At 38.3% G+C, this 21,833-nt stretch overlaps 1 protein-coding gene across 2 annotated transcripts in view; it reads left to right on the top strand.

Annotated features, from left to right (window-relative positions):
* The window catches only part of RBM33 (RNA binding motif protein 33), an 89,537-nt gene extending 67,906 nt beyond the window's left edge, over positions 1-21,631 (top strand). Inside the window, exons 17-19 of one of the 2 annotated variants that reach the window (XM_007433195.4) lie at positions 450-641; positions 13,727-13,815; positions 14,487-21,631. In XM_007433195.4, coding sequence (XP_007433257.1) covers positions 450-641; positions 13,727-13,815; positions 14,487-14,535 — 330 coding nt within the window. In that variant the 3' untranslated portion in view covers positions 14,536-21,631. The remainder of the gene's footprint in view (positions 1-449; positions 642-13,726; positions 13,816-14,486) is intronic. The other variant, XM_007433196.4, reaches the window with a different exon arrangement.
* Positions 21,632-21,833: the final 202 nt, after the last annotated feature.

Below are 21,833 nucleotides of genomic sequence, written 5' to 3' on the forward strand. Positions count from 1 at the left end.
AAATGCTTGGGAGCCTACATTTTGCAATCCATAGATGTTTATTGCCATAATGTATGTCAGAGTTGTTGGGAACTTGTCTTAATGGAATAGCTGTAAAGTGGGAAGGGCTAGCTTGAGTTGAGGACACTGTTGGAAATGAAGAGTTCATGGAGGCAGGGGATGTTGCTCTGGCAAGCCTTGGTGTTTTGGGAGTGTTTTCTCCTAGGGATGGAACTCCCTGTTACATTGGAGTCTTTTTATGATTTCCTATTCATAATATGAATGAGAGTGAACCTGAAGAAATGTGACAGCCCAATAGCTGTGTTTATGAGTGGAATTTTAGCAATTTGCCAACCACCTTTTAGTTGGCTTCTGCTTTCATGGTCGCCTTCTAAGAGAATATATAACTTTTGTGTTAATCTGTCAGATTCCGTAAGTAGAAGCGCTAAATCAAATACTTTTTTTCTCAGCAGTGTATTCCACATGGGAGAGGCAGGGGGATCGCGGGCCAGATGGGCCGAGGCCGCTTGATGCCAAGCAAACCGAACCTGCGGGTGGTAGAGTGTAAACCTCAGCCCTGCGTCGTGTCAGTGGAAGGCCTCTCTTCGTCCACCACGGATATCCAGTTGAAAAACCTGCTCATGTCAGTAGGACCCATTCAGGTAGATCATCCCCCACTTTTGAAATATTTCATCCTACAAAGCTCTGTACTTCTGATAGAAGAGGCACAATAGGAGGCGTCTGGCTGTTAACTACATATACTTAAAGATGCCCACCACCAGTGTATCGGAAAGGGGGGGGAGAAAACCTTTTGAATCAATAAATTGATACTCACCCACAGCCCAGTGGATGTGTTGGCAAGTTTAACCTGGTTACTGATTTAACCCATTTTCTGAATTTGAACCGTACATTGACTGTAGATGAACCAGATGGACTGGGTTTGCATAGCACAAATAAGCCCCAAGAGAATTAACTAAAAATAAAACTAACCATGCTAACTAGATTAGTTAAAATGTGGCAGGGTGCAGTGGTGTTTCGCATTTTGCACCTACAAGTACCTCTCTCAGTTTTTATAGAGCTCTTTTCCATCCCCTCTCCAATATGCTAATGAGGAACAAAAAAATTCACATTCAGTGCTAACAAGGAAATCTAATGACAAGAATATTCTCTTAAGCAAATATTTTGGTGGATGTGCATACTTACTAACACCAGTTATTCCCACAAGCAAGGACCGAGCTCTTAAAAGCCTGCCTCTACCCACTCTCACATCTAGCTAGGTCGGAAGTGGTACCCAGGGTTGGGTTCTTCCTCACTGGTTAGAGAAATTAACCCTTAAACATTAGAGAATCCTGTTCTCATTTGATTGCAGCATATCTGCCAAAACATGAAGTAGCTGAAAAAAGGAGGGCTGGGAATTATTACAAGTAATGTAGGGGTGTTCTTATTCAGGTGTTGTCTATCACCTGTGAAGGAAGGAGGCAAATGTAGGGCCTGCTCAGTGGGGTAAAAATTCTCAATGAAACCTCCTTTATTGAATGCATGAATCTGTCTACCTCCCTCCCAGTATTTTAAGGTGAAGCCTCCAAATTGAGTTTAAATACTAGTGACTTAGTCTCCCATCCCAGCACTCCCTCTGCCTAGTTTTTCCAGGTCAGCTAAGTTTGGCTAGGTGCTGCCACATAGTGGCTCAGGAATTACAGAAATATTATACAGAGACCCATCTGCTTCTTGCTCTTGATACAAATATTTGAGATTAGCAGTATCAGCATTCTCTGAACCAGCTGGGAAAAACGTTCCTTGCCAATTCCATCTGCCTCTAGGTGAAAATGTCAACCAAAGTACCTTTTCAGTTTCAAAGGGAGGCTAATACAAAATATCCATGAATTTTTTTTTTTGCAAATAACTTGCCATCTGTCTTCATACGCAAATCGTTTTGGTTTTATTACTTAAATATGCATGTACCATGCTTTCTGGTTCTCCTGTTGGGTCCATATGAAAATATGATATACCTAGAGAAATTTTCTGCAAGAATGAAGAAAGAGAAGAACTCTTACTGTTATGAATTCTATTGCTTCTAGATTCTAGGACTTTACCTGGTCACACTTGGTTGGGAGTTTCCTATTTGTAAGCTCTGGATATGAGACAAGAACATAGTCCTGTTGAGGCACAATCATTATCATGTGGGCAGGTTGTCTTAATTCAGTGAGGAAACCGTAATAGAAGAAAACAAGTGAGTGGGCAGGAGTTGGAAATAACGAAAGCACTTTCTCTTTCATGAAGGGAAGCAAAAGATGAAAGACAATTGCTGTCATCATTTCAGGGGGACAGAGATGAGCAATCTAGCCCTGCCCACTTGTTGTCGCCCTTCTTGTGAAGAGGGTGGGTGTCTGCACTGGAGAATCTTCCGTATCCGTGGAGGCTCTCTCTGTTAATTAGGATCCTTAATTGATGGAGGCTCTCCATGGGTAAAACAGGCTCTCCGTTGCAACGCTCTCTGTATATGTGGAGGGAATGAAAGGAGAGGGAGGTTAGCATGCTGACTGAAATTCTGAATATACTTACCTAAGAGTAAGGACTCTTGAATTCAGGGACTTATCACAGAATGAGCATGCATTTCTTCGTGTTTGAAGCCAGAAACAAACCCTTTTTTTTACCTATTTTCTTTTTGCAAACAGAAGGAAAAAGAGTTCTCCGAGGACGCTTTTCCCCCAAGTTTTACTCGATTTTCTGGAAATAAGCTGGGATAAACAGAGAATTATCCCAACATAGCAGTACTCTATATATGCTTGACTAGGAATGAGTCTTACTACATACTAAGTGTGTCTAAATCAGTGCTTGCTTGTACTCACATTTCTACACTCTCTTTCTCTCTGAGTGTATGTGGGTGCATGAGAAAATGGTTGTGTTTATGCAGATGGTATATCAATTGAGGGGGGGTCAGTTAATTTTACTAATAGGATACCTTATTTTGTGAGCAGTTTATTTTAATGAATAGTCATTAATTACATTGATATTAATTAATTATTTTTCTCCCAGCCAAGCATGTGTGCACACTTTGTTGGGAGAAAAAGAACATGCTGTAGTATTGGATCCAGTATGAGTGGGGAACTCTAGATGACAAGGCAGTTGAGCAGAGTATTGAATCTGTGCATGTCTCTCTGTGTTTATAATCTTCCCCACCCACCCCCCATCTCATGTTCTTGGGAATGGGGATATCTTAAATTCAGGGTAATCTTCCTTTCATTTAAATAATGTAACTATAGGAATTGGTAGTGCTGTTTTCTTGGTATCTTCAGACTCCCTCTGAGAGTATCACAGTACAGTGCTGCCTAGGGAGGACTTGAAGTCCAGTACCAACTCACTGGATGAAACTTACTGGGCAGAGAACATAGTGGGAAATTCAGTTATGCCTTCCACAGTATCTGTCTAAGGCACACTGAGTGTTGGACTCTGCAGGCAAACTTCTGAAGTGCCCCTTTTCTGTTTGCGGTTTTGATTACGATAATAATAATACTAATTTAATAATATTTATTAAACTTGTATGCTGCCAGATTCTCAACGACCCTGGGCAGCTCACAACAATAAAAGAAATTACAATAAAGTCAGTAAAAGATGGCAAGTGTGATGTGTTTGGGAGAGGGGTCTTACTCTCCCTTGCCAAAGGCCTGGGTGAAGAGCCTAGTCTTCACGGCTCTTCTAAACAATAGCAGAGTGGGGGCCATCTGGATCTCCGGGGGAACCTCATTCCAGAGGGCAGGCGCTGCTACAGAGAAGGCATGCTTCCACGATCCCAATAGAGGACATTGTTTAATCCTGCACCAACCCTACAGGATTGAACAGCTGGGCAGATGCTATGGGAGACAGGCAGTCCCTCAAATCACCAGGCCTATGCGCTTTATAGGTAACAACAGCATCTTGAATTATATGTAGGACAGTTGCAAAATTCCTTCCCCTTGGGATCTCATTCTTAAGAAGTGATGGGGTGGCATTTTGCCTGTAATCCTGAGAGAAAGGGAGGAAGGCTAGGCTAAGAAAGGTTTCTTCCTGCGTAGCGTAGAGCGCCTTCATAACCCCTCTTATTCCTGTCAGAAATGGAGATGGGTGTGGGACATGCTGGCTAGTCAACCGCTGTCAGCTTCGTCATTCTAAAGATGCTCTGTAGGGAAAAAAATTAGAACAAGTTGGCTGTAACCAGCTGATCAAGAGCTGCTACCAGTGTGTAATAAAATAAGTCATTTTTTAAAAATGCAAGAATTGAGGAAAAATTCTCCTCCCCCAATTGAGCTTATGGCTCATTAAGGTAACAGGTTTGGTTCACGAGGAGTGTGTTTCTGAGATATTTACACTTTCTGAGTTGCAACTTGGCTGAATCTCTCTTAAGGCCCTCCAGACTAATGACTTAAATTCTGGCTGCAATAAATATTCTGGGGTCCTTGGCCCAATCACACTTTGGATAGCTGCACCTCCTTCTTGGATTTGTCTTATTGCAGGCTGTAAACCTCCCCTCTCCCTCCCCCAAGTTATATACACTAGTGGTCCAGATAAATCCTGGCAGAGCTAAAGCAGAGAGTCTTGGACCTTGACATCCAAAAACACAGATTAAAAAATTCACATATTTGCAAGCCTTTTCTCCTACTTAGATATTTTTATCATATCCTTCATGATCCACATAGAAGGGAATTTACATTGGTGTGATTTGATGCACTGCATTCAGTGGTTGGTACAGGAAGGCATCACTGTATCATTCCTTATCAGGATCACCTTTGTGCATGCTCTGACAACAAGGTTGAACCAGTGGCACAATCAGACTGCCCCTAAATCACACCTGGTGCCTTGGTCTTATTGAACTACTTATTAGTAAGTTTTTCCACCTATCCCAGTCAATGGTTATAGATCAACTGCTGCGAGACCAACATACGGAAACATCTAAGAAGGTCACAAAATTCTTAGCCAAGGCTATGGCCATTAGAGACCAGTGGATTTGCTCTATAACCAGCAAAGTCTGGGTTTTTGTTTTTCCATCCACTCACTTTCACATTTGCTTTCCACCAACCTGCCTACCAAACCCTGGCATTCTCCATCACAGTCTTATTCTCTGCCAAGTTTGATTTATCCACATCCAGTGGCTTTTGCTGTATACTAAACACTGCTGCTTTCATGTTTCACTTCTCTCTAGCTACTGTATAATTTCACTGATTTTTTTTACTCTTTTGGTCTGTGGCCATCTATTAAATAAATATTTATACCACTGTAGCAAATAAAACAAGCTCAACAGTTGAAGTATAACTTCATTATTCTTTGCATACAGTATTTTTCCTTCCCATTAGTTTTATTGTGATTTCTAAATTCTACCTTAAAGTTGTAAAAATTCCATTTGTCACCTTTCTTTTAGACATTTCTGCAAAAACTAGGATTAGTGAAGAGATAATAACACTGGTTATGGATTCAGACACTGTACAGGTAATCCTTGGTTAACAACAGCAATTGGGACCAGAATTTCCATTGCTAGTAATGTGATTGTAAAGTGCAATGTCACGTGGCCATGTTGTTTAGAGATGGCAGTTCCAGCACTTCCCAGTTGCCACTATTAAGTGAATCCCGTGCCGTTGTTAAGCAAAGATGTTATGTGGTCACCATTTGCAACCTCCTGCCAGCTTCCCCATTGACTTTGCTTGTAGGAAGCCAGCAAAGAAGGTCACAAATGGCGACCGTGGGAGATTGCGACATCGTTAAGACTGGATTGTGATCATGTGACCCCGGGGCTGTTGTGATGGCCAGAACTTTGAGGACCGATTGTAAGTACTGCTCGTTCAGCACAGTCACAAGTTTGAATGGTCACTGAACGAGTGGTCATTAAGCAAGGACTACCTGTATTGAAATAGAAGTGGTTTAGTTCTATGTTTTTATGATTTTAAAAATACTACTTTGATATCCTTTCTCTGCTCTAGGAATTATTTCATGTGACCCTGAAGAAATCTTGCCTAGACAATCAGTTTAAACTACTAGGAAAAGCCAGCTATTTTTCCTGGCAGCGTGATGGGCAGGGAAGAGAGAGGGAAACGAGACCATAAGAAAAACAGAAGAGTAGTTCTGACCACTTTTGGTTCTGGCCCTACTAATCTCAGGCTTTCCTCTCATCACCACCATCGCCTTTGGCCTCTACAGATTATCTCTGATGGCTTGATTGTGATCCTTAACTTGAAGGTTCTCTCGCCATCTCTAATACTAATACTGCTAATTCAACTGCTCCATGAAGACAGCTTGAGCATCTTCTACCAACAGTCATATAGAAAGAAGCCTATGCTGCTCAGAAGATTTTCAGACTGTTCTGACAAGCAGATCAATTCTTGCAGCTCTTTCTATTTTATTAAGCTCTTGAATCATTGGAGCAGCTCATTATATTTAAAGGGAACAACTGTGCAGGACGATTTTCTGTTCCTTGAAAATACTAGAGGGGTAAGCCTGTGTACCTGTTCAATTACATCAACAAATGGTGTGATTTGTAGTTCCAAATTAGTACTATGGTAGTAGTACCATGCCATAAGATAACCTTTTAACTTATTTTTATAATATAAGGTGTCTAGGCAGTTGCAGTCCTTCTTTTTGGGGAAAATAGCAACTTACTTGGCCTTGTGTTCATTTATGCTAGATTAACAGAAGTCCTGCACCACTGCAGTTTCTTTACATTTGTGTTTCTGTGCACTTTTTAAAATCCAGCTGTGTTTTCAATATGGGCTTAAAGATGACTCCCTGTAGTGCTAAACCCAGAAAAGTTTGGGGTTTTTTTTTTGTTTCTCCCCCCCCCCTTTGACATTCTTAGAGTTATAGCACATCCTAGTGCTTGCTTCGGGTAACTGCAACATTTTGCTGCTACGCATTTCACTTTGAAAATGATTATACATTTAATAGTTTATAAGCTTAAAACCCCAGATTTAACATGAAATGCATTGTGGTTTGACATAAAGAAGTTCCACCGACGTGAGGATAACACCGAGGATAAAGTTTATTTATTATTGTGGACTGAATGAGTTTACAGCGTGACTTACATTTCTTGGTAATCTGTGAAGTAATGGAAAATCTGTGGACCTCTTCCTCTAGCCTGTGTCAGATATACTTGTATGCTGTCATTTTCCCACACAGGAGCTATTCCCTAAATCCATTTTTTTTCTTTTCTTTTTTTTACCTTGGACGGAAATTATCATGTTTTTAATGTTTTTTGTCTGCGCCACCTTCAAATAGCTAGCCTTCTCAGCTCTGCTGCTCTCTTTTCAGGATCTAAATATAATTCAGGAAATAAGCCCTCTTATTCTGCGTGAAACCCCGCTTTTTAATCTTTTGTTTCCAACATACAAATAAGTAGGTATCCATCTAGAGATAGAAGTAAATTGGCTGTGATGGCTGGTATGCAGCGTAAAATCATATCACCTTATTTGCAGGATACGGCTTAAGCCTGTTTTGTCTTTGGCAGTGATGTGGTTAATACCTCTCTGGTAAAGTGTATATCCTCTGTGTACATAAAGCAGATTGTGTGCGCTGGGCTGCTAGTAACTCTCCTCTTTTCATTGTGGGTGATGTAGAGGACTCTATGGATGTTAGGGTTTGCTACTGGGAACAAGCCAGAAGCTGTCTTGGTTGTGTGCCCTTCAATGTAGTGTTGGTCACATTAGGGTGGGGACATAGGTTCATACCCAGTAGATATCCAAAAGGGCTATAGCTATATAGAAATACAGGAAGGGAAGCCTTTAAAATATAAAGATCCTTTGGCCTGTGCACAGGCTCATTGCTACCCCTGCAAAAACTTCGGTTTGAGAAATCCAGTGTCCCTCAGACCATACCTCTATTACATAGCTTACATTTTTCACCGAGAAGGTCACAATTGAATTCTTTGCATTTTCAGGTAGGGCTTGAAAGAAGCCCTGTTAGACATCCTGGGAGCCACTGTCCTCAGTTAGAGGACCCAATAGCCCAACTTCCTAGTGAGATGGGCGGGAACCAAATTTGAGATAAATATAAATATATATAAATACTTGGTATGAGCCAGCTTTTGGACTTTCTTTGAAATCCCATGATGGATGGATGAATTATTATGTGAGATACAGGCGTGTGTGTGTGTGTGTGTGTTCAGAACAGAGCTTTGAATGCAGTATTCTAAGAGTTAGCACATTTCTTTTCTCTGTAACCAAGAGATCAAAGTTTGAGTTCAGAAGTTTCATTGGGATTTGTGCAACCTGTCTTCCTATCTTATTGATGCAGGTGACAGTCAAGTTGTTTCCTGTATCTTGGGTGTGTCAGTGAGTGATTAAAGTTAGAAATTCCCTTTACTGATTGGGATATACAGTGCATTCATTTGTTTTACTTCTCACTCTAGCCCACAGTTGATCTCTCATCCAAGTACTGGCCAAGTCTGGCCCTTGGTTTCTTGAGATCAGCCAAGGTTGAAAAGCAAATTGCTTGCTGTACCAAGATAAAAAGGTTATAGCTTGCATAATGTATCAGGAGAGCAGAAGTTGTACTTACTATAAATATGTAATTAAGATATGCAGACTTAACTCCATTTTATGTTTTCCTAGCACCTGTATTTGGAATCCCAAAAGCAGAAGCTGGTAAAGTAAGTTATTAAATAATAGTAGCCTCAAGTTAGTAGTTTAAATATTATCTCTGCATATGTTTATCAGATCAAAGTCCCACTTGCTGAAAATTTTGAGTGTGCATATCAGAGTTTCCCAGGATTCTCAAGTGTCGGTTAAAAAAACCCCCACCACCCTGTAGGTTTCACCTATTCTAAAACTTAAAACGTTTTTAAGCCTTTTAGAAAGCAGACATCTCTAATCTGGTACCTTGCAGTGCCTTGGACTACTTCTCCCACCGTATCTAGCCGGCATGTTGGCTATGACTATAGGAGTTGCAGTCCAAAGCATCTGGAGGGCAGAAGGTTGGGGAAGGAGGTTGGGAAACTTGGCAAATCATTAGCTACTGCTGACACTATAGAATGAGGAATACAAGTTGGACCATGCATTGGCCAAAAATTAAAATATCGTGGAGGCCTTCCTGAATTATTTAAAGCAACTGTTTCATAGAACAAGTTCAGAGTTAGAAAGAATAGCCAGATTCTAAACCTGGCTTCTCCTTGTCCACAGTAAGGAACAATAGCAACTTTGGATGGTATTGTGATAATGCATGAAAACAGTTTTAAGCCAAGCATTATTGGATTGGCTATCAAATAAAACCATGTTTTTCATAAGTTCTCCATTTCAAAGGAAGGCTGTGATTTTAACTCCATGTCCCCAAAGAATTTTATAGACTGTTGTCCTGAGAATTGATACAGTAGCTAAATATAGCTTCTTCTTCTTTTTTTTTCCCCCTCTCAATTGGCTATCACAGGAAGCTGGAGGCTAACCCATTGGGCGAATGTCCTGCAGTAGTTGAGAGAAAAGCACCTAACTTGATTGTGAGAATCAGTTATTAGCAAGAGGGCTGAAGAAAGTTCAGGAGAGGGGAGACCACCAGTTGACAGAGGAGGAAGTGCTGCGTGTTGCTGATGGGGAAGTTCCCCTCCCATGGTCATTTGTCCTTCCTGTTGACTTAACTGGACCTTTAAGAATGCCATTCCTCTCAGGCAGTAGAGGACATTCTTCATGATTGGTGACTGTTCTGCGGGAAGTGCTAGTCTCACTTAAACACTTTTATTCGGTGCAAATCGTTTCTGCGTTTGTAAAAAGTGTTTGTAACTTAGTTTACCACTGCAAGTATTGGTTTTATAATATATTCCATTAACCTGGTCAAAATTTGATAACCAAGAAACAACCTAGTAGATTTAAGAATACGCCTGCTGGTAAATATGGAGCAGCAAATGAGAGAACACTAATTTCTCCAAACGTTACCTTACCTTCACTAGCAGCTGGGAGTTTAAAAGTAGGATTCTTTATACAGTTGAAGTTGAATGGTATGTCTGCCCGTTTTCAGTTCTTAAAAGTTAAACAATGGCAACTGTAAAAATACAAGAAATGGAAGATAGTTATTATTTAAAAATTAAAAAAATGTTCTTTATTATAGCAATATCAAGTTGCAGAAGTCTTTTTTTGAAACAAACTGTTAAACCAATTCCATTGAATTTGGTTAAAATTTATATAAGGAAGGTTAGGCAACCACTAGGCCAGAGCTGATAAGGTAATGTGAGAGTTATTAAGAATTAGAAACAGTCCAGTTAATTGGATTGTATGTAATCATAAAATAACACTTTTCTGAAACCTCAATATGTTAGCAATAATACTTAAGAAGTTTAAGGTGAAAAGCATTTTCATTCATACTCTTCTGTATTTAATTTTATTTATAGACTTTAAATTAGGTTCTGAGTCAAATTAACAGGTTGTCTCTTGTTTAGCAGTATTTTCCATGGTTTTGATTCCCATGGACATAAATGAACAATGATTTTGGGGTGGAAAATCATTGTTGATGCCTGAGCTCATAAACTAATTATCTGTGCTGTACAAATATTAAGGTAGAAACAGGACTTCTTGTTGGTGAAAAATATAGCATGCAACTTAACTTTGGGAACCAATTGTCATGGCACCAATAATGGAAACTATTATATCTCTGGGCTATTTGACAAGTAGAGTAGTCCTCAGCCAACACCAGAAAAATCTATTAGAGCTATTTGTAAAGAACTCCAGGAATGATATTCTAATGTGTGCAGAAGTGCTGAATATTATTTGGTCCTTCTGGAATATGAACTGATCAAAAATAGGCATTCTTGTCATAATGATGTGCTACCCTTTCATGAGCAGCTAATAGATGTTCTATCAAATGCAGCCTTTTAGACATGATGTAGCACAACAGATAGTTAAATTCTATAAATAGTTCTTTTCGATTCCAGAATGTTGTCAAGATTGCAGTTGCACATTGCAACATAAGAAATTTGTCAAAATGCACATTATAAACCAAAGCGGCATTTGAACGAAACATTCAGCTGTAATTTGACTGGGACCCTTGTACTCCCCTCTCTTCTTCTTGATTGGTCATTGAAGAGACGATTGAAAACTTTTGCTTTTTTTTTCCCAGCTAGCCACAATTTTTCACTATATTCTTACTGTACAAACCAGGCTTGTCTGGGCAAGCCAACTTTAGACTGTAATTTATAATTCTGAACTTCGGGGATAAAAGTTAGAGTTAGAGCTAATGAAAAGTCCTAGTTATTCAAAAGCAATGGTTGCTTGAAATCAGAAGCATACACTTTTGATCTTTTTGTGACCGTCAAGGAGGAGAGAAGCAGAGTAGCCAGGTACAGACCAGTCATTGGGATTAGCACTGCATCTGAATGAAGAGATTATTTTGTCTGTTTACATACAATCTTAGAACTTCTTTTAGAGATAGCAACTTCGTACACATTAGCTGTTTTCAACTTTTCAAGCCACAGATGTGCACCAGCACAACAAATTCAGGTTTAGTGGATTCACTGTTTGTCTTCTGTTATCTGATAGTACATTCTAATACGATTCTGTTACATTCCCATGAAATCAAAACTGTAGTGATCATTCACAAGTGTTCCAATGGATCGTTCATCCACAAAGGTGTTGCATGCCTTCTTGTGCCTTAATGACAAAAATCTGCAATAAATCTGAGTAGACTGTTCACAACTAGTATTAGGATGGGACATATATGTTCATGCTGAATGGTGTTATATTCAAGCCCACTGTTAAAAAAGTTTCATTAGCCTCATGTTCCTAATTATTTCCGAGAGTACATTTAATTTATCTGTAGTGATTAATAGTATTATTTTTTAAAAAAAAGTTTTGCGCAGAATTGTTTTCAACTTCTGTAAATCCTGAGGAAAGGAAAACTTGAGGTGGTCCTTTTATATAGAAAGCATGGTGTAATGTTTTTTCTCCTGTTGTTTGATGAGCCAAAGTTTACTTCTTCAGTGAGTATGTAATAAAGTCATTCTGTTTTGGCAACTTTTCTTCTATGTTGATCTTTCATTAAAGATGGCTATTTGAACAAGCACATCAAGGTTTTCTTCATGCCACTGATTGCAGTGCTACTTTGACCATTATCTTTGACCATTATCTAATATGGTCTGAGCATTCTCCTTTCTCTATCCAGAGTAAAGAAATAATAGGGTAAACCGGTGTTTCTCAACCTTGACAACTTTAAGATGTGTGGACTTCAACTCCCAGAATTCCCCAGCCAGCATGCAGAACAGCAGAAATGCTGTTGGCTTCAGTGGGTTAGATCTAAATATGACAAAATCTGTATCCAAGTTTTTGTATTCCTAGGAATGTTAATTAGGAAAGGAGAGAATTGAGATAATGGAATTATCTCATAAAGTTACAATACTAACTGCTAATGCAGACAGTATTTGTGACTGTTTCTTTAACCTAGGTTATTTATTATAAACTAGAGATTATATGAACCAGAAAGTTATCAGATGAAAACAAAGCTACACTTTACCATGCATGATGGCAGACTTTGGCAATAGTATTTTATTCCTTTACTGAACAAAAGGATAGGTGACAGACTTAGAGGATTAACAGTCAAGCTAATTCTGTTGTATCATAGGGGTGCCAACCAAAATCGATCTTCTATTTTTCTTTGTCTCATTTTGGAGAATAAAAGGTTCCTTTTTCCTCCCCACTCATTGTTTATCTGAAGGAGATGAATAGTTATATTCTTTATATCTTTATAATTCATTTAAATTACCCATTCACAGATTGTATTACATTTGGATTATTTTCCACTAAATCAGTTTAACTGCAATATTTAAGTTAAATATAAGTGAAGTTAAAGATTTTGTACCATAGAATTTGAGGTACTGTATTACCACTTTCTTTGCATCTGTGAAGAAAACAGTCCATTTAGGGGGACTGCAAAACTGTCCTAATTCTTGCATCCATAACATGTCTAAATCCTTAGAATTAAATCCAAAGAGCATTGCTTCCAAGTTACCCTAACAAATTACTCTGGGATGTTGGACACCAGCACTAATCTCTATGGGAAGCCATTGGCTGTGTGAGTGCAAGGAACCCAGTTCTGTATGCACAAGTGTTTGTGTACCTATCTAGAGGATTTTTAGACATTTCCTGCATCAAAAACATACAGAAGAGGAGCAGCTGTTGAGTTTACATTCAGTTATCATCTTAAAAGAATTTGAAAATAATCTGCAGGTATTTCAACGTGGTTCGGTTAGGCCTACCTTGAATGTTTTCAGCCTTTTCTCACATGTCCCTTTAAGATTTGGTCTTTTCCCCACTCCCCCCACTTGCTTTGTTTCCATTTTAACTTGTATAAGCTTATGGAAAACTGAAAAGTTTGAATCAGCTACATCCAAGGGAAGTGTCAAAAAGTCCAGATGACGTTTGCAGCAACATCTTCAAAGCCCTCTTCAACCCCCCTTCCCTGGAGCTCTCTAATAAAAATACTGCCCCAGAATGAATGTTGATATTTTTAAGGCCATCTCATACTTGTTTTAAAGATGAATTTGTAGTGATTGTTTAGTTGTAAGAATGTGATAAATATCTAATTTTGCTGTTCATTTGATAGTGAAAATACTAGGGGTGGTGGAATTTCTTATAGTAGCTGAGTGAATACATGAACATCAGATTCTGCATTCAGATGGATTGATTTGTGAGTTAAGTACTAGCTTGATGGCTTTCACCTTAACGCATCTTTTTGCAACAGCTGGTGAGAGGAAATTATTTCAAGCTCTGATGTTCTTTAAAAAGCATTTTTCTTTTCCTTTTGTCTTCCATAGAGTTTACAGATGTTGCCTCAACAACGAAAGGCCATTGCAAAATTTAAGGAACCTGCTGATGCTTTAAAATTTCAACAGAAGTTTCACAGGTAAGTATTATGCATAGGCTTTCTCATATATGAACTATTTTAGTCTTCCTCAACGTCTCTCAATGTTAGATGTATTGTATTACAAATCTCATTATCCCTAACCAATCTGGTGAAAAAGAAACATTATAGCTCAACATAGCAATCGGGGACACTAAATTCTTTTCAACCAATTCATTTTACAAAGACCTTTTATCTTCTTGAGATTAGAGAACTGTTTAACTTAGACCTAATTCAGCTGTAGCAGTGGTAGCTGATCAGACTAAAAGTAAGCCTTGAATCCATGTGTTCAATTCTTTGTTTCTCTATGTCTCAGTACACCTTTTTTCAACATTGATGTCTTTCTTTAAGCTACAGTTTTCCATAGCATTGGGAACAACAACTGTCATTTAATGTATAGTGTACAAATCAGGATATCAAACGATGTTTTCTATCATTTATAAACAGAATGTAAAGTGGATTCAAGTTCTGGTAGCTATGGTATAACAAGCCAATGTCTCAGTGAAAAAATGGGGTGCTTGACTAAATAGTCAATGAAACAACCCAATCTTTTCAGTTTGATAACCACTGGCTTATAAAACATGGCTGCATGACTCCCAAGTTGTGGGAGAGTTCCTTAATGCATTTAAAAAATATGTCTACCTTCAATCATTGTGCGTTCATCTTTTTTCCAGGCACATGATAGATCTCTCCCATATCAACGTGGCACTGATAGTGGAGTGACCTACTGAGCATAAGTTGTCTTAAAATAAAGCAGGTTATGGAGGAAGTCAGAAGGGTAGAATCTCCCTGTAATTTCTGGTGCCAGCTTTGCAGACTCCTTCTGAAACTTCAAATTACTCTGTGACAACTGCTGACAGCAACAGCCTTGCTACAAATGGAAGTTGAATTTCAAGACTGAAAAAGATCTGTCTTGATTTTCTTTTACTGTATTGAACATACAGAACTACAGATCTCATGTGTGAATAGTGTACACGGATGTTTCCAGGTGATATACTGTGTGATCACAATGACTTGGATCGAAAGAACATTGACTCTTGAAAAGATTTTTTTTAACGTTTCTTCTTAGAAAAGAATATTTGATAATGGTTGCCCTTATCTTCAATGTGGGGTGTTGAAATCAGAATGCACCCATAATCTATTGTTTGTAGCTAAGCATATAGATGCCTATAATATAGAATAAAAGTTGAGCTCTGTAATTTGTTGATTTTTTGCCAAGAGCTCTGAAGCTCATTCTTGAAAGCTCTTATTCCTAGTAAGATGAATATAGTTCGTTGTGCATAAAGTCTCGCTCAGTATTCCCAGCATTCTTTTCTTACCAACATTACTTTGGACAAATAGTCTCACCAGTCTGATGGCCTTACACAAGAAGGATTCTTATTCACGTTCCGGATTCTTGGAAAGACATGTCTTTTAGCTTTCTCTTGTGCTTTCTTAGAGTGCTTGAATGGCCAGGAATTAACTGGTGGTGAGAATGGGTACACATTCAGGTCCAGGAGATCCATTTTGGGTAGGCTTGTTGGGAAGTGAGTCACTGGTGTTAAGTTTCATATTTATTTTTTCTGTGTAATGATTGGCAGTAATGCTTGATAATGGTAGAGTCTGCCAAATTGCACTCCAGCACTGTTCCCATGCCACCAGGTGAATTATGAGGACATTTCCTCTCTGAGATGTGGGCTAATATAAGAATATGTGCAGACTTTAGGGAAGTTCTGTTTTTATACTAAATAAGCTCTTTCCGCCAGAGAAAGGCGCTTGTTCCCTGTTTCCTTTAGCTAGTGAGAAGAGAGAACTTCTTTTACTCCTTCTAGAAATCTGTTCAGCGTTAATGTATTTGAGGCCAATAAACATAGTCGGAGCAGATTATAATTTAGCCAGCAAGTTTGAGCATATAGAAAAATGAAGTATGTTCTTTCTGGACTGCAGATGATGTGACATTGGGCAGTAGCGATATTTCTTTTCTAATCATTCAAAATCATATTCTGTAAAGAAGGCTTTTAAAACTGTGTTCCCAGTTAATGAGAAGATGTGGGAATTGGCAGTAAGCAATTAAGTTATAAAAATACATCATGTCTTTTAAAGGCAGAGCTTTTTTTCTCTCTACTGGTAATATCACAGTTATAGCATCATTGGCGTAGCGTAGGGTGTGAAGGTACGTTAAAGACGTTTTAATGACTAGCTAGTAAAAACCGTCTTCATCCTTGCGGAGTATCCTACCTTGAATTTGACCATGCCATAGAGGTGAGTTTGCTATCCTTTATTATTTACAGCTCTTAATTTGTGTGTGTTAAGAAAACTGGGATTTTAGTTTATCGCGCAATTTAGGTTAGCTTTTCTCTGCTTAGAATTGTTTGAAAAACTAACAGTCCCTCAAGATCAAAAGAGAGAAAATATCGTACCTTTACCCATCTCAGGACATGTTACAGTCTTTCCACAAAACCAAGATTGCTATGTAGGACTTAGGTTTAAAATCACATTTTTAAAAACCCTCATGTCTTCACCGCACAGCTGAGGTGCAGCTTGTCCATGACAAACAAGCACGATGCACAGACAGTTCTGAGAACCGAGTAGGTTGGAAAAGTGAATTCACTGCACGGAATGTGGCAGCTTTAAAGAGCTGGGCTCAGTGGTTGGCAAGGCTGCAATGGTTTGGCGGGATTAAATGCAACGATGCTTGCCAGAAGAGGGGATTTTATAATGCCCCACCTCTACATCACATTTGAGATCCGAGGAAACTATTTTTTTATGTCAGCAGGTCTTTGATTAGGCTGGCGAGAAGCTTAGGGAATTGTGAGGGCTGGGAATGTTAACTAATGCTTGAAGGTTTACAACCTCTGTATGTGGGAAATCTGCTACGGTGTGCCGTTTAAAATAATGGTGTGGACTTTTGTGTGATTTGTCTGAGGCCCATCTCTCACACGAGATGACAAATGCCTCACGGGTGTATAATATGTTCACCATTTTGATAGAGGGTATTCTCTGGGATGTGGGAAAGAAGAAGAAGAAGACTTGTGATTTTCTCTCTCTCTCTCTCTTTCCATAGCGAGCAGAAGGAAACCTGTCGTATGGGTGATAGGCACCAGACCTCTTGCTTGAATTGCCTTTAGATACTGTAATACCTTGACTGATTAATGCTAAATTAGAAATGACTTTGGCATGATCATAGTACTTTTGGTTCCTAATTTTGAGGTGCCTTCCACAAAAGCAAATCACAGTAAAAATAGGAGACCCTGATCTTTGCACAATGCTTCCTGACCCATCTCCACATCTTTTTGTAGAAGATCTGTTGCAACCATTATCTTGTTCTTTCTTTATCATGTGTTATTTTAAAGATGCAAAATGCAGGCATTGCATTTAATGTATTATGTAAATACGAGACTTTTTAACAAAATTTAAATGAAGCTGTTCACATGCTAATAATTTAGCCACATGAAAGTTTATTTGGTGGGTTGGGGGAGGAAGGCAGTTGTGTTGTCTTATCAGAGTTGAATGGAAATGGTTCCATAAATGTTGCTGTTATTATTATTATTTTTGGTGTAACTCTTCTGTTTTTTATAAAGATGCCAGTAAGTCAATACATGTATCTTGACCTGTGTATTATTTGTTCTGGAACTTCGGAAGCATACATTTGGTATAGATGTTTAGCCAGTGACCACTGTATGTGGAAACTTTTTCTCTTATAGAGATAACTTTCATTTAATTTGGCAACATTTTCTAGGTCAGTTTAGTTTTTATACCCATGCCAATGAAAAAGTGTAGTCAAGTTATGTGTGATGCTGAAGTATTCATGACTTTATAGTTCAAAGTTAAATGGCCTCTATGGTATTCATTAATTCATGTATTTTTTAACATTCATTTTGGACAAGGTTGGATAATTTTAATTTGATAAGAAATTAAAGGTAATCTGCATAATGGTGTTTTTGTCCAAGCTAAAATGAGGGTGATTTTCTCTTGGTTCAGCTATCGTGGGAAGATTACAGAAAATCTTCCCTATATAAGAATTGTTTTTTACACTTCTTCAGATTTTCAAAAGTTGTTTTGAAATGTTGGTCATAAAACAGAGATGTTCAGCAGAAGTCAAATTTATAATTATTAGAAATAAATATATTTCTAGTGCTAGGACCTTAAAGCCTACAGAAATAGTTAGAGTGTATGGAGGTGGATGTACCAATTATTTGTAGTTTGTATCAAACTAGATCGAACAGTTGAACTACCTAATGACCAAGTATTGGCTTTTAGATAGCAGCCTCTAGGTGCTAGTATGAATTATGTGGCAAGACCACTATTGAAGAGACCTAGTGTGAGTTACATATCAGTGAAGGCTTATATATATCAAATTAGAGTGAGTTGATCAGCTTTATGGGGAAATGCCAGCATAAGATGACATTTCTTCTTCATTCTTCCGTGGTTTCTTGTTCTTCCAAATATGGCCCAAATGGTGAAATTATGGGATTGCTGTATTCCTTTTCAGTGACTACTTTAAAAGGTACAGTGAATGTTTCATTACCAAGAGGGCTCACACACTGAACGTAGAAACCACAGAAGAAATGAAAAGGCAATGTTACCTTGTGGTGACACTTTTCAAAGTAAGAATTGATACTAGGAACTCTTCAGAGTTGATCCAAAGGAGTTTTGGCAGCTTAATGACTCTTGATATTAACGTTGCAGAAACTTTTAGCTGACATCAGGAAGTCAAATTAATTACACCATCTATGGGATACATCTTAGAAGTTAGTTCACTTATACTAAATATTTATTTGATATACTCCTGTTTCAGTTTTCATGATTCTATTCATGAACTGTATAGCTTTACTTGGTGCTACTTCTTAGAACTTTTTGTGGATGTTCCCTAGTATTAGAAAAACTAATGAGGTGTGTTTTCTTATCCATAACTTTTCAGGTAGGCTCTTAGTATCACAGGCATTATCCTTTCATTAACTAGGCTGTCAGTCTAGCATACTTATGGAGGGGAAATGCTCTTGTTCGCTTTTTTCCTTTGATTGCCTGCTTATAAACTTTCTCACTGTCTTCTAGGCTTTATTTTGCAGCAGCCATTTTGGAGAAAAGGAAGGGTTGGAGAATTCTTTTAACTGGCATCCAAGATGGTGCAAATGGCTTTTAAAGCCATAACATACCTCTGAGTTGCTAACTGGTTGAGGTGTATCTACATTAAGGTCACCATTAAATAGCAAAGATCCATACTGTTTACCAAAGTATTGCAAAACTATTTTAAATCCTAAGGATTTTGTGTAAGGTTATTTGTAACCTTTTTTTTAATCATATACATTTAATAACTTATTACTGATTATGAGCCTTGGGCCCTAATGTACAGAACATTGATTCATATTGGATCTCATGTATGCCATCTTTTGGTATAAATCTGGTTGGGAAGGATCATTTTTTAATTGTGTTATTCGAAGGATATATTCCCCAGTTTCCATACTCATCTTTGGTAATGCTACCCCTCTTCATATTATGTGAGATCTTTGGTTGGGAATGTCAGGATAAAAAACAATAAAACTCAATGTTGCCCTTTGCTATTGGTTTAAAAACATAGCTCACAAAAAGAAGACAATGTGTTAACCTTTCCTCAAGGGAGAAAGTTCTTAATGAAAAATCTTTAATGCACTCTGGCAAACGGGTAAGCAGGATCCCCAAAACCAATAATGTTAAATAGATCATCTAGTTGAATGTTGTTGTTTTTTAATTTGGTAATATAGAAAATGTGTTTCTTCAGAGAAATTATTGTTAATTAGGATAAAATTGTATGGTTATCTGCTGGATGTATATGCATAATACTGATCTTTTCTGTGAAGCAGGTTTGTTTCCTCTCCCATTTTATGTAACTGAAAATGAAGATTTACTTTTAAGTAACTGTATAATTTTCCTTTCAGATATAGGGAAAGGAATTGATTCCTGACTCTTTTCCAGAGCTTGACCTTGAAATGAATACTTTTTTTTTTTTTTAACAGGTGGAACCACTATGTCAGACCCATTCCTTTACAGGAGATCTTCGAGTTTTCATATCTCATTCAATTTTAGCATTGCTCTAGTTTTTTGGTGTTTTTTTTTTTGCTCAGTAGTTGTCTTAATTTTAAATCATGTTTATGGCGCTTTTCCGGTCATGATTTTTCATTCATTGTCCCTCTGTACCAAACTGTTATAAGGGTTAATCAAGCCATCCAGGGAACGTCCCTTTCAGGTCCCAATGTTCTACTGCCTTTGACCCAACTCTTTCCTATCTCTTTCTTCAGTGTGATGGCACTCTCCATCTTTGTTCCCTCTTTGCAGCTTGTTTTCTTTTTTAGGGAGAAAAATAGAACCCAATAAATTAAATTGTCTGTTGGGTCCTTATTGGGCTAAGAAAATTATTTAGGACCTTGGGGCATAATTCTGATATGTGATTAGCATGGCATAAAGCAGGAACATGCAGCTTCTGTCATTTCAAGGGCTTTTCTAGGGTTTGCACAGTTCATTGAGGGCTACACTCCAAAAGTGGCCAGGGAGAGGGAGAGGGCAGTTTCAAAACTATAAGAAGGGAAAGGTGTATGTTGACCATTTACAACCCTCTCCCCATCTGAAAAAAAACATAAAGGAGGGCATTTTTTTACCCTCATCATTGCTATATGACTTCATGAGAGGTAAGCATAGCCCTCCTGCCCCTCATTTGACTGTGCTCCAATTGTCATTGTTGACCCACAGTGCTATATTGCAGGCCAGTCATTCAGTTTAGTACTAGAGTGTCCTGTGCCTCATGTTGAAATACTCAATCTTCTTTCCCCTTTACCTCCTGCTTCTCTAGGTCTGGGATAAAGAGATCTTTTACTGTTTCATCTTGCAGCATAAAGATTTTTGCATTCAAATAAATTATTTTACTACAGCGTAGCAGGCCAGAAAGGCAGGTAGAACAGAACAGTACTACCGCCTGACTTCTCAGAGGCACTAAACCTACCTCAAAATATCTGGAATCAGAGCTGCACTCTTGGATTCTGTTCTTTCAGCAAATCATGAAGTCACATTCAGAAGAATTAGTAGTCTATGTCTAGCATAGATAACTTGCAGCTATCCAGTCTAGATACGTTGGGATTATAACATTTGAGAACTATAATCCCGACACATCTAGAAGATGCCAGATTGAGAAAGGCTGTTCTTAGGGATCCACCTCTTTATACCAAACCCTGACACAGAATCCATCAAGTTCTGTGACTGCTGTCTTTAACATCAGTGGCCAGCAAATTGGGTGATTACTGCTAATCTTTCGTTTAGAAATCCACTGACTAGTTTCATTAATGGGGCACTACATACCAATATAGGGATATGCAAAATTTATCACATTTAGACCATTCCAGAGAATTCCAGAGTATTCTCTTTCCCTCCAGACCATGCCACACATCTAAACCATGATGTTCCTGTTTCTTCTGGAACATAATGTTTGGAACCCCTTGAACAGCTTCTGGCATGGAAGATTTATGTCTGAAAACCACAGAACTGCTCCCAGGGTCAGTGTGGTTCAGTGGAAAGCAGAACACACTGCAGTTCTCTGGAATGGTCCATTCCAGATAATGAATTTTGCACATACCAAAACTGAAGATGTTTCCTTGTGTGTGGACCTGAGTACTTGTAACTTCTTAACCTATACTAATATTTTTTCCTTTACAGGTTTTCTCCTTTTTTTAGGAGCAATTTGTGTTCTGGACAACTGGATAATCTATTTAATAAGAGTTTGTTTATGTGTATTTCTTATCCGTAAAGGAAAGTGGGACCCGTCACTGTTCCAGCAGAAACCCGTCTTACTAATCTTTTCCTTTTCTTTTTTTTTCCAGGCTTTTCTAGTTTTCTTTGAATTCAGTGGTAGTAATAGCTTGGTAATATTTCTCATGTAGCAGTAGTGTCAGACTTGTGAATCCTTGATTACTGTTACTGAGTGTGATCCTTCCTAACCTGTAACGTTGTGAAATACTGCATATGCCTATGTAGAATCAGAAATGCTGTTCAAACGTGTTCTGCTTCCATCTTGACTG

Source organism: Python bivittatus, unplaced genomic scaffold, assembly GCF_059951505.1.
Source record: "Python bivittatus isolate LINGU-HERP-01145 unplaced genomic scaffold, Pbiv_v1 ctg000610_np1212, whole genome shotgun sequence".
Classification (NCBI taxonomy): Eukaryota; Metazoa; Chordata; class Lepidosauria; order Squamata; family Pythonidae; genus Python; species Python bivittatus.